This window comes from Eptatretus burgeri, chromosome 2 (genome assembly GCF_056783735.1).
Source record: "Eptatretus burgeri isolate ZD-2024b chromosome 2, Ebu_testis_v1, whole genome shotgun sequence".
Taxonomy (NCBI): domain Eukaryota; kingdom Metazoa; phylum Chordata; class Myxini; order Myxiniformes; family Myxinidae; genus Eptatretus; species Eptatretus burgeri.
In genome coordinates this window covers 75074805-75088024 of record NC_140962.1, presented here as the reverse complement: position 1 = coordinate 75088024, position 13220 = coordinate 75074805, and the positions used below count along the sequence as shown (strand labels likewise).

At 46.7% G+C, this 13220-nt stretch overlaps 1 protein-coding gene across 3 annotated transcripts in view; it reads right to left on the bottom strand.

The window, feature by feature from the left end:
* ZFYVE1 (zinc finger FYVE-type containing 1) overlaps positions 1–13220 on the bottom strand; it is a 96740-nt gene that overhangs the window by 14763 nt on the left and 68757 nt on the right. For all 3 annotated transcript variants that reach the window (XM_085869880.1, XM_085869881.1, XM_085869882.1), the window contains exons 7-9: positions 12287–12384; positions 12055–12172; positions 9879–10049 (exon numbers count right to left, since the gene is read on the bottom strand). In XM_085869880.1, the coding sequence (XP_085726006.1) occupies positions 9879–10049; positions 12055–12172; positions 12287–12384 (387 nt within the window). The remainder of the gene's footprint in view (positions 1–9878; positions 10050–12054; positions 12173–12286; positions 12385–13220) is intronic.

The following is a 13220-nucleotide window of genomic DNA, read 5'->3' as shown; positions in this document are numbered from 1 at the left end:
GCATAAACAGCACGAAGGACTACGGTATAATAGTAGACAAGGCACAAAAAATGAAAACAGCGAAGTATAACAGCACAGCACATCATATAATGCGTCGATGCGAGCGAGTGGAGCAGCAAAGGCCAGGTTCCAAAGACGGAGGTGCACAAAGCACCCACCAAACTCTGACCGCGTTACCGATATGAAGCAGCAAGACGAGAAGCACAGCAGCACTACGCAGCAAAAACGGCCCCAGGCGGCCCACGCTTACACGGCCTTTGCCGAGGTCGCGGCGACCTCCCGAGCAAACCTCCCCCCAGCACCATCAAACGCCTCCGGCCCACAAGGCGGCCCATCTCCCCCAGCCAGACTTGAAGCAGATAACATTCAGAGGCCGGAAGCTCGCTGTCTGGCAGCCGTGGCGCCAGCGCCAGCCCCGAATGACCTTGGAAGGGGGCGCTGAACAACGCCGCTGGCTGGATGCAACCAATGCTCCACAACAATCCACGCACCACAATCAGTTAAGATTCCACCGCATGGCCAAAACGGCCTTGAGCGAACACAGAGAGCTGCGCCCCCGGCGCCAGGCATGTCTGACCTTGCCGCAACCAGAGGCGGGGGTAACGCCGACCAGCGCACCAGCCCTGGCTCCGAGTCGATCTTCGAGACCCACACGGCAGTTAGACGGTAGCAATTCCCTTTAAACCACACTTCAACCATAAGCTCGTTATAAATCAATAGGAATAACATTTGAACCATTGCAAATTCATTTTTCCGTACAGCGCGTTCTTTTAATAAAATCCCAGCACCCGACAAAACAACCACCCGCGGCCTGGGGCAACTGGAGGCCAATAAACCTTCTTTATTCGCCCCCACCTCTCTCAAAGTCCCCACATCACATTGATCATAATACAAATCCCATCGATTGATCTCCACCAAACTCACTCTCACACGGGAACTGCTGGCATTTATCTCAACAACGTTAAACCGCATCACTCGAGCAATGAAAAACAAATATGCAATGAACAGCAACCCACAACCCACATCACGAGTCCGTCTCTTGGTTGTTGACTCGATGTTGTGACTCGCGACTTCCTTTAACGCCACGGGCTCACCGCAACCTGTTGAAGCTGCCCGAACAACACCGGCGCACATTGCCTCACGAACGCTGCCGGAGCGCGGGAACTCATCGCGAGAGCTGCTACGGCTCTCGCCGCTCCCGAACCGTACATCACCGCCGCAGGCAGCAACGAACGGCCGCTCCCATTGCATGGACGCGGCTCCCACTGCCCGAACCTCGCCCTCGGTACTCGACGAAGGCATCGAAGAGAGCACCGGCACACCTGGAGGTACGAACTGGAGATCCAGCCCGAGGTGCGCCAGCCAGTCCCGACCCAAAAGGACGGGCCCCTCCCCTCGCCCCACAAACACCGTGAGTAGGGCGCTTCGCCCCCGGTAAAGCACCGAGACGTCGGGCGCTGCAAGCGGCGCAACCGCTTCGTCGGTGTACGCGCGCGATGCGCGGGCAGCACGAGCGGACTCAATTCGACACCCGATCAGTGCCCCGATCACTTCGACATTCACTGGCATCGGTCCTGTCACCGTAGGACCAACTGAAACCAGGTTCAACATGGGCAGCATCTCCCGCTCCGGGTCGCTGGAATCTCTGTGCCCCGGCTGCAAAACTCGACCCGGGGCGTCACCGCCATCTATGACTAACGATGGGCGATGATCCTCGGCCCACACACCGTAGACGACCTCGAGTGCTCAGACCGCCGTCCGAGTGATTGCCTTGCAACGCTCGCCCACGACCCGCGCCGCAGACCGTGCACGTGGCCGTGCGTGCCTGGCCCATCGCACTGACCCCCGGACCATCTGCTGTGCCCCGACCATCGAGACCCCGGACATTCTTCAGAGCTCGCGCGACGTCCCACGCCGCGTCCGAGCCGAACCGCGTGTCCTCGATCTTTAGCCGTGGCTCTGCAGAAATCATTCCCCCGATCTGACGTGCCTCAATAAAACGAACACTGAGCGCGGCCGTTGCCCACTCGACGTGGCCGAAGTCGATTCCGACGAAGGCGGGCACGCGTTCGTGCGCCGTGCCCCGACCTTCTGCCATGCTCGTGCTGGCGAGACCCTTGGCTCCGTAGCCTGGAACCGCACGGGTTATTTGCCGCCCTGCACACGCCGATCCGAAGATCCTCGTCAGCCAACTGTGATGTACTGATAGAAGATGCTTAGCAGGCAGACACGAGCGGGGGAACAGTCGAGCCGGGCTGTGTTTCACAAGCGCGAGCGCGGGCGTACTTTGCCCGCGGCTCCCCTTTATTTCGTATGCAGCACACGCACAAGCCGGGCGACTACAGCATTCCTACAACGCCTCAGGCGGCGCGCACACCTTATATCCCTTGCAGACCCGATGACCACCACGACCACTCCTCCCCTCATCATGCCCCGCCCTGCATGCCTGCAGGCTATACCACAGTGTACCCTGGCCTTCACAAAGTCAGTGCCACGACAGTTAGAGAGACAGACACAAGAGGCAAAAGGCCGGTCCATGGGGATTGATCGCCACTCTGATCATGACCGCGCTGCCCTGATTAATCCTGATAGCAGGGAAGAATTGGGCAGATTTGGCCCCCCGCTTGCATTGGGTGGAGGGGAGGAGGGAGGTACAACCATTGTGAAAAGGTGTCCTCGATAGTTGCTGGTTTTGCGGTGTCATTTTGAAAAATCGTATGACGCAATTGAATGTCTCTCGTTTTTAAATTGTCAAAACGTCAGCACAGGATTTTTGCGACAAGGAAGAGGTTGATTTGTTATGGGTGTGGTGCAGATGGACACATGAGGCAGTATTGTCCTTATGTGGAGAAAACATTACGACAATACTGCCGAGTGTGTCCATATGGTCCCTCGTGACTTGGAGAGGACTCTAAACGATGCACCTGCAGTGCAAGAGTCTATACCGAAACACCAAGTACAGCAAAGAGTGGTGCTGATGGGGGCAATACAGATGTGCATCATGTAAAGTATAAATGATGAGTCAGTCAGTATAGCTGTGCATCAGGTAAACGATGAGCCAGCTCACATCGGAGAGAAGCCACAACCTCGAGAGGAAATTATTTGTGAAGAGCAACAGGTTGTGGATGTGGCTTCATGGAAATATTTGAAACAGTCCCTTTTAAGTCCTAGGAATGAGGATAAGGATGGTAAAGTGTTCGTGGAGCAGACAGAAAATGTCTCAAAGTATCAAGGTAGTATTTCACATGAAAATGAGCAAGGTGGTGGGACGATGGCTGAGAACAACGCTGTACCACTTGCTCACAAAAAATGAAAAGGAAATTCTGAAGTTTAAAATCAAACTTGTGAAAGTGAACAACTTATTGTTGGTAAAATGTTGAGCATAGTGAGTAATGGTTCTTCCAAACCCATTGTGATGATGCATGAGGATAAAGAGGATGAGGAACCCAAGTTATATGGTGATAGAGTAGGTATTTCTGTGCAGGTTCAACAGGAAGAACTTACTAACACTTACCAAAGAAATGTCAGTCACTGTGTCAGAAAACGAAATGTCAGTTTTCTTACCGTGACCTTCGACAAAACAAAGTGACCATGATGAAACGGTTGCATCGTTTGATAGCCTTTTTTACTGTTTGAGAGAAGCTTTGAGTGCACCTCAAGAGGAAGAAAAGCGTTCTAAAATACCAAAACAGAGTATTGTCAGATTTTTGAAAGAAACTTTTAAACAACACCCTATGCAAATTAAGGTTCATTTTCCTAATATCCAGGCTTTGATGCAGCTGCAAAGCCTCTGCTGCAAAGAAAATCCTGTGGAAATCTCTGACACCGAATTTCAGCATCAAAGGAAAGCCGACACAAAGGCAAATAAGGAATTAAACGTGGAAGGTGACTCTCACCGCACCCCCCCCTCCCCACAACAAAAAATTAACGATGTATTCTACCGGTCAAAAGTTTTAGAACACCCCCATTTTTCAGTTTTTACAAAAATTTAAGCAGTTCAAATCCAGTAAATAACCTGAAATGGTACAAAGCTAAAGGCCCCCCACTTGCATTGGGTGGAGGGGGGGGAGGGAGGTACAACCATTGTGAAGAGGTGTCCTCGATAGTTGCTGGTTTTGCGGTGTCATTTTGAAAAATGGTATGACGCAATTGAATGTCTCTCGTTTTTAAATTGTCAAAACGTCCACCTGGACGTTTTAGCCAGCGAATGGCAACGTATTAAAATGTATCTAAAACGCTGGCGTACGCTGAACTATTGATGTTTTTTCAGTTTTGGGCGTATAATAACGAGTTGGACGTATGCATAACGTATTAGTAACGTACACAGAACGTTTCGATAACTTATAGATAACATACCAATGAATGCTTAGCGTGTTGTCAGCGTTCACAACCTATGGCCAACGATAGTCTAACTTATGCATAGCGCGGCAGCGTATCGCCGACGATCACGTGGCGTAGTCTATTAATAGGCTGCCGCTCAACGATTTAAATCATAACCGCACTAGAAATCGAAATGTTAACATCACCGTCATGCCGAAGAAAAAAAAAAAAAAAACCATGGAGTCTGGAACACTGACGGGTTCCTCCTGTGAAGCCCATTTTTATATACGAATTCCCCTAAACGCTGCCAATACGCCATTATACGGTAGCTGTAAGTTAGAAACACGTTCAGTAAGTTCTGAGGTAGTCCGGAAGACGTCAAATACGTCAATATGCGTTGGAGATACGTTACACATAGGTTCAAAGCACGTTACTCATAGGTTAGAAATCATTTTCGGGTATGCTAAACATTACGTCGACGTGTTTCGACTTATGAGTAACTTACAAGTTACTCATAACTCACTAACTTACAAGTTACTTATGAGACGTGTGTCAACGATCGCATAACGTGCCTACAACTTATTGTCAGCGTATGCGGAACGTGTGAGTCATACGCTGGCATACGTCAAAAAATTTTGAGCATGCTTAAAATTTGTCGACGAGCTCGGCATACTACGACGTATGCCAGCGTGCTCTTAACGTGTACAAAACTTACCCATAACGTATTCGGCGTGTGCCAGCGTATTCGCCAAATTTTTCATATGTCGGCATACACTGGCTAAAACGTCAAGGTGTTACAGGGCCTTAAGCGGTAAACTGCCAGAGGTTAAAAAAAAAAACAGTTTAGGTTACCAATACTGAAAAATAATGTAAATTTCAGAGTTGTTAAAAAAGGCCGTTTTCAGGAAACAAGTAATGGGTTATCAACTGCAGCTGTTCTGCAGCAATGGAAATAAATTAAGCCTTAAAGTTGATGCAAACAATTGCGACAGGTGTCCCAACTTTTGTTGATTAGTTACAAACCCTCTGTCTGTGTAAAAGCAGTGTTGGAACAGACTGTGTTGCTACACCCTCTAAAGTCTAAAGCATTATTTGGACAATATTTCACTGCAGGAAGTAGTATATTGCTATCATAATGGCAAGAAAAAGACAATTAATAAAGGAAGACAGACAGACCATGATAACCCATAAAAGTGCAGGTCTTTCCTCAAGAGAAATTGCAAAGAGCCAAGGTGTCAGTGAGTACAGTTTTCTACACCATCAAAAGGCACTTGGAAACTGTAGGAACTCTGGTGGTTTAAACTCTGAGAGGAAGAGGTCTGGCAGACCCAAAGCCACAACACAATCAGAAGACAAGTTTCTGAGAGTCAACAGCTTGCGTGATAGGCGGCTGACGTGACAGCAGCTTCAAGCACAACTTAACACTGGTCGAAGTAAAGAAGTCTCAGTTTTAACTGTGAAGAGAAGATTTCGAGCTGCAGGTTTGACAGGTCGAGTGTCAGTAAGAAAGCCATTGCTAAGATGGCAAAATAAGAAAAAGAGGCTTGCCTGGGGCATGAGGCACTGCCAGTGGACTATTAGAAATTGGAAGGTCTCTGGACCGATAAATCAAAATTTGAAATCTTCGGTTCATCACGCAGGGTTTTTGTACATCATTGAGGAGGCGAAAGGATGGTTCCTCAGTGTGTGACACCAACTGTCATACATGGAGGAGGAAGCATGATGATCTGGGACTCTTTTGCTGGATCCAGAGTCGGTGACTTGCACAGAGTGACTGGCACCCTGAACCAAAAGGGCTACCACAGCATTTTGCAGCGCCATGAAATACTCTCAGGTGTATGCCGAGTTGGTCAGGGGTTCATCCCTCAGCAAAATAACGACCCAAAACATACCTCCAGACTATGTCAGAACTATCTTTGAAGAAAAGAACAAGATGGTAAGCTTCAAATCACGGAATGGCCAGCAGTCTCAAGACTTATACCCCATCGAGCTGGCTTGGGATGAACTGGACAGAAGGTTGAAAGCAAAACAACCTACAAGTGCAACACATTTGTGGGAACTTCTGCAACAGTGTTGGGAAGAACTTTCCGAACAATATTTGATTTCCATTGCAGAAAGAATGCCATGAGTATGTTTGGCTGTTATATCTGCAAAAGGTGGCTACTTTGATGAGTCAAAAATTTAGATTAAGTTTGGTTCAACAAAACCATCCCATGATTTCTTTTTTATCTGCAATTATTTGTTCTATGCTTTGATTTCAGAGTATAGTGAAACATTAAACTGCTTAAATTTCAGTAAAACACTGGAAGAATGGGGGTGTTCTAAAAATTTTGACTGGTAGCGTAGTTAGATGTTATATCTCTGAATATAAACGGGGGCCATGCCCCATTACGAGGGGTATAAACCATTCAAGCTACACAAAAAGCAAAAGCTGACGTTATTCTCTTGCAAGAAACCCATGCTATAAATACTCAAATAGCCAATTGGGGGAACTCTTTAAGGAGCAGTGGTGGCTCAGGGGATTTTCTACACCTCGAGCCGGCATTTCCATTTGCCGAAGTCACAACATTCACGTTCAACAGGTTTCCTTTAAAGAAATCTAAAAAGGGCATCTCTTATCTGCAGAGTTTTTTTTGTTATACTCAAGATTATTGTTGTGAATGTTTCTGCACCGAATGATCTCAAATGTCATTTTACACTCGATGGGACATTGCAACAACTGTGGATACAACTGCTTTTATTTGTATTGCAGGAAATTTTAACTGCACAATTTATCCGTTGGTTGATAGAAATAGTCATGACCCCATTGCTATTCCACTAAAGGTTGAGAAGATACCCTTAATAATTTTTGTTTTTAAGATGTGTGGAGATGACAACACCCACTCTTGCATTGTTACACATGGTGCAGATGAAATGATGGTAATATATTGTTGCGGTTCTGCAAAATCGCATGCCTCTAAGGCAATGGCACCCAACATCGTGATCCCCAGGCAGTTATTTTGTTCGTCTTTGTGCAGTCAGACCTTCCCCTCATGTATAATGGGTTAACGAGACGAAGTGCGTTGCGTGGGTCTAATAGCTAGGACTAATAATTATAACTATCTTCAATCCTGATTTCCATCCAACCCTTTCCTTTTATCCATTACACAAATCGAAGCAAGCACACATACACGATAACAGACACCCGCGCAGCCCTATGAGAGAATTACCACATGAACAAGCACACGCAAGGCGTGTCCTTTCATTCAAATCTGCGTGCCAATTTACAACGGCGTCTCACCTTACTCAACCTTCACTCACCAAAAGCTCACCACCTCGAACACCAACATCTCCTGCACATGCGAAAAATCATCATGCGCCTCCTCGCACTTCCGCATCGAAACGGTTCGCCCCCAAGCAGACGCGTGCCACACGGCCCAGGCCACTCGGGTGGCGTGGGGACGGGCCAGGCGCGTTGGCAGCGCCGGCCGTGTCTCACCAGGGGTGCCCCGAATGGGCATGTGGGACCAACACGACCCTCATCCAGTCACCAGAACAGGGCAGGACTGGTGATGGGAGTCGCGGGGTGGTGAGAAGCCCTGGGCCGTGTCACGCTAGATGTGCGAATGAGACCGCTTCCGGCCCCAGAAGGCTGGCAGGGCGAGGCCGCAACCCAATAGGAGAGCACGATTCAGGTGATGGCACGTCACTTCAGGTTGTCATCACACCCTTTTCCCAGGGCTTATAAAAGGAGGATCGCGAAGCTGTTTTTTTTTTTGTTTGTTTCTTTGGTCTGTGTCTGTGTCTGTCTCTCTCACTTCATCCACCTGCCTGCCTCGCCCAATTATCAGCCTCTCTGCTCCGCCCTCTCTTCACTGCACCTTGTCTGCCTGTCGCTGCATCTACACTCGGGGTTGGTGTGCGACAGACGTTCTTCTGGACCAGTGTGGAGCACAGGTTTCCACGAGCCCCGGCAAAGTGATTAAGCAGGAGATAACGTGCCGACTCTTAGGGTGGGATCGCTCAATTGGAGTGTCCCCCAAAGCGTACTGGATTTCGCGGTCGGCCGACCGTGCCAGGTATTGTGAAGCTGATAGTCCTCATCTGCTCTCCTTCCTTCTGACAAACTAATTTTCATCGAGTTTGTGTGTGTATGTATGTGATGGCGCCTGTCGTAACATAAGTTAAGATTGTAGAAGATATAATGGGATAAGTCTGCTCTGTGTCTGCTTTTGAAAATTGCTTGCCTTTTGTCGCACCCCACAAATTTCTTGATATCCCTGCTGAACAAACCAATAAACCCCATTCACTGTGCCACATACCTTTCCTCGCCTAATTGTAAATAAATGCTTTATATAGAAATGTTCCCAGCTCGTTTTCGTCTTTTCGTTCATTGGTCCAGCATGGTCAGTATCCTATCCGAGCCGGGACGTTATCCCCCAACGATCTGTTTCCGAGCCAGAACATCCTTGGCAGTTACGCTCAGTTGCATCTGATCCGGTTTGAACAAGGCATCCCGAGGGTGTGTCCCCCGGTAATTAAATCACGTGACCATTTTAGGTAACCCGTTTCTATTAGATGGAGGACCCTAAGTCACGTGGTTTAATTATTGACGTTCACGGTTGATTAGCGACCCGCCGTGTCATGGAGTTATCCATGTGTGATGGCCTGTGATTCCGGAGAGTCTGATGGGAACCTGAGGTAGCCGAAGCCATACCACTGGCGATCTCGCTGCTGACTCTCCCTCCCTAATCTGACAATAGAAAGCTGAATCAGTGGCTCCATCTTTGCAACAGGACTCGGTAAAAGTGCTTCGCCCTCCCCAGAAGGTTGTTTGGTCAATGCAGCTGCCTTGTTAGACCCCCTAGATCCTCTATTGACCTTATTGGCATTTATAATAGAGCAGATTTGAATAATCATCCACTAAATGGTTGAATCAGTTGATGATGGCACAGGCGAAGCCCTCTTGCATTTTAACCGGCATGATGCCTCCCTAAAGTGGCGAACTGCACACTAATGTCGTGCATTCGATAAATTCAGCACTTTTACAGTGCATTGCAAGATGGTGACCTCTGTCCTCAAGGTGCTTGTCCCTAGTTTCAAATGGGACACTCCTCCCACAAGCAGCAGAACACGAAGGGGGTATATCCAGGCCTTCACGCGTAAAACCACACGCTGGTGTATCAGATCTGAACGGCCTCCAGCCCTCCAACACGACATCCTGCAACTCAATCACTTGTAAAAGGTTGCGACAGCACGTCCCACCACAATGTTCCCCAATTCCGACTCTCAATTTACAATGCATTAACCAAACCCAGCTTGCATTTAAAGACAGGCCAGTATCTAATGGAACTCATTAGACTATTTTATTCCTAGTTTGTCAAAGGATTCATAAATTTATATGTCAGAGACATGCTTCATTGCATTTTTTTAATTCCAGATAACTCTCTTACAACATGGCAATAATTGCAATAACTTGAAAAAAAGTGCCATCTTGGTCACCAATGCTGGGTACGAAATGCACTCAAGAAACCTCACATTTCTGGCTTGCATCAAAAGAGAGAGGGGTTTTTTCTTACCGTGACCAGGTGATTTGCTTTCCAGTATGATGGAGCAATTTGGTCTGTAAGCCAGTCGGTCATGATACGCGTGGGCCCAGAACTAAGTTCCGACACAGACTGTGCCACAAGGTTCACACCATCCAGCAACCGCTGAGCCGCATTGTGGTTCTCACGGATAAGTCCATTCACCTGTAAACAGTGCACTAAATCACCTTGGTCTATACCATGCCAGAATAATTAACTTCTTGACCAAACACAATGGTAGCAATTCCAACCATCTGCAGTAGAGGCCCATTAAGATGATGACTCTGCAGACCATTCAGATTTACAAATATTCAATTTAACATGACTAAGTTAGCACAATTGCTTTTCAGCTTATCAAGAAACATCCATTGGTTGGTATCTCCAATTGTGGGTTTCAGGAGGTGAGAGAGAGTTCTACCAGAACTCAAAATCTCCACCTCCTATTTTTTGGTGAAGTTTCGTTTTCATAGTCTCGTTCCAAGGGCTCTTTTCAAAATCTTCACTGAACCTCTGACAGCCTCCACTTGTAGCTCGTTTGTGGTGATATTCTCAGGAATGATTTTCAAGTGCTCAGTAAGGGTTTTCTTCATCATTCCTGTATGGCTCCAACTATCACTGGTACAATTTCAGCTTTCTTCAATTTCCACATCCTATTGACCTCATTTTTTTAGATCCTGGGATTTGGTCATTTTCCTAATTTCTATGGCATTTAGTCCAAAGTCATTGGGAATCAAGACCTCGATCAACAATGCCGTTTTTTATTTTTGTGTTTGAACACCATGTCCAAGCGCAATGCTTTGTTTGTCCCGCCGGGGTTTTTGACCCGGATTCCAAGGAGCATTGGCCACATGCATCTTGGTTTCACTTTCACCATTACTCCCGTCACTTTGTTTGCTGAGTATTATGAAGACTGGGAGACTGCCGGCGTTCATCTAACCACTGTATGACCACACGTGAGTGGAAATTCAAGCCTGGTGTAGGCTTCGTGGTTAGGGTGGCGGCTTGGGATCCTAGGCTCCTGATTTCAAGCCCTGTTGGCCGCTGAATTAATACACCAGGGGATTGACTCAGCCTATCATCCTTCTGAGGTCAGCAAAATGAGTACCAATGTGTACGGGTAGAGGGGCACTGCATCAGCGACACAGTCATGCTTCCAATAAATGACAGCTACCCCGGCAGCTAAACTGCCATACGCAAGAAGAAGAAGAAGTGGAAATTCAGACATAATTTGTACACCCCTCACTCTGCCTCCCCCCCCCCCACCACTGCACTGGATCCAAGCTGTGTCATGCCAGCACAGCTCGGGTAGTTCTGTCTTTCCTGCCTCTAACTCATAACCATCCCTCATGGCATGTCTGATGGGCCCAGTTAAGGACTGATGATCAAAGTCCCCCATGCCATACACTGCTCAGTCCCCAATGCCATAATTTGTTCATTAAATATACCTGGTCTCGGGGGCAATTATGGGTGTGGTGGTTGCTCCATTTGGTGGTTCTAAGGATCTGTTAATGGATTAATTAGTTGTCGTCCACACCGCTTATAACACCGCATTATGTCGGTTAGGTTGCTTAGTCTAAATTAAGATCCAGTAACGTGATGCCTATTAGTGTGACACTGGACCGGTTTGGGACTCCCAATTCGCAAGGTATCGTGGCTTTTAAACACGTCATCCGGCAAGGACATCTTCGAAGCAGTTGACCGTTGTGGTAGCTTTGACGCGACCTGCCAAACTTGTGCTCGAGAACACAACCTCAGACTAGGACTGCCACGAGGACGACATTACTTTATATTTACTTTGAGGAAAATTGAAAAAGGCGATTTGAAGCTTTTTAAGTTAATAAATCCACCAAGTAAATTACACGAATGTTTTGTTTGAATCCCTATTTTTGTCTACCATTATTGCAAGTCTTATGAAGAATTTCAATTTATTCAGCAAAAGTACAAAGGGCTTCGTTCTGAGTGTTAAGTATCGAAAAGTCTACAGCCACACCTCATTTACCATGGTGGTAAACATACACTCATCGCAAAATCCATTGTTCATGAGAAAGCTTTCAAAAAAATATTTTGTGCAACTAGTAAGAGGAAAGGCACACATCCCAAAATGACTGATGTTTCATTCAGGAGAGCAATGCATTTAGGTTTGAGCAGGCCAGGTTGTTGTGTTTCATACCCCTTGCCACACGTGAATTATTTCTGTTCTGATCACCGTGTCTTCAGGATCTTGGTTCCCATACCAGAATTGCCGACTCCGGTAGATCACACCACAATTGGGACACTCAAGGACAAATCTAAAGGAGGAAAAAACATTTAGTGCAGGTTGTATTGCATCTTTATATATACCAAATAGCCGAGAGATATAGGACAGAAAAAGGTTCTTCGGTAGGAGTGAACATGACACTTACCCTGACCAGGCATACTTGGCAAGGGCCAGCCACTGAGAATCACAGGAGGCAGAAGTTTTTGGGACCACGATCACTTCCCGCCCATTTTCATAACATTGCTTTGCAATGAAACAAAACAAAGTGGAGTGTCAGCATGTGTTGAGTGAAAGAATCATACATGCAAAACAAATTTCATGAAGCTCAGCAATCTTGGATGTTGATAAAGCACAGAAGTGAAGAGGGAAAGTCTTGGTGAGAAAAGTCATTATTTTCCCACTCCCAACTGCTCACAGTGTACAAGGCCTTTATCTACAGCTCCATGGAGTTTGGCTCTTCTCTGTGGGCTGGTGTCACCAGATCCCATTACTCCCTTGGAAACTGTAGAATCAAATACCCTGAAGGTAAATAGAGTCCCTTGACAGAAGACTGAGGTGCAGGACCTGTTTCACTCTTATTGCAAACAAGTCGGTGCTCTATCACTTCTCTTCTTCATTGCTGGAATTGGCCACTCCTGTCCTCCTAGCCATTTGTCCCTCACGAGGCTTACTTATTCTCATTCACTCAACTAACAACCTCTAGCTTCTTACCCCCAAACCCTCAAAATTTAAGCTAAAAAAATTTCAGTCATGAAACCATTAAAATTGTCATCTTTACAATGTAAACTTCGACCCTTCATTAACCTACTTCATTTTTTTTTTCAATATTTAATGGAATATTCTGATCAAAAAAGTTATTTTAACACAAAGAACAGACACAAAATCAAAAAAGCTTAAATGCATCAAACTGCAAAATGGCAAACATGAAACGGCAATTGAAGAGAACAACAGAGGCGATAGGGCACATCTGATCACCAACTATGATAAATGGACACCCTTGGAACAGGAACTGTGAAGTCCCACCAATCGGGGAGTTCTCTGTTCTGTACAAAAGATGTATAAAAAAAAACATCTTCAGT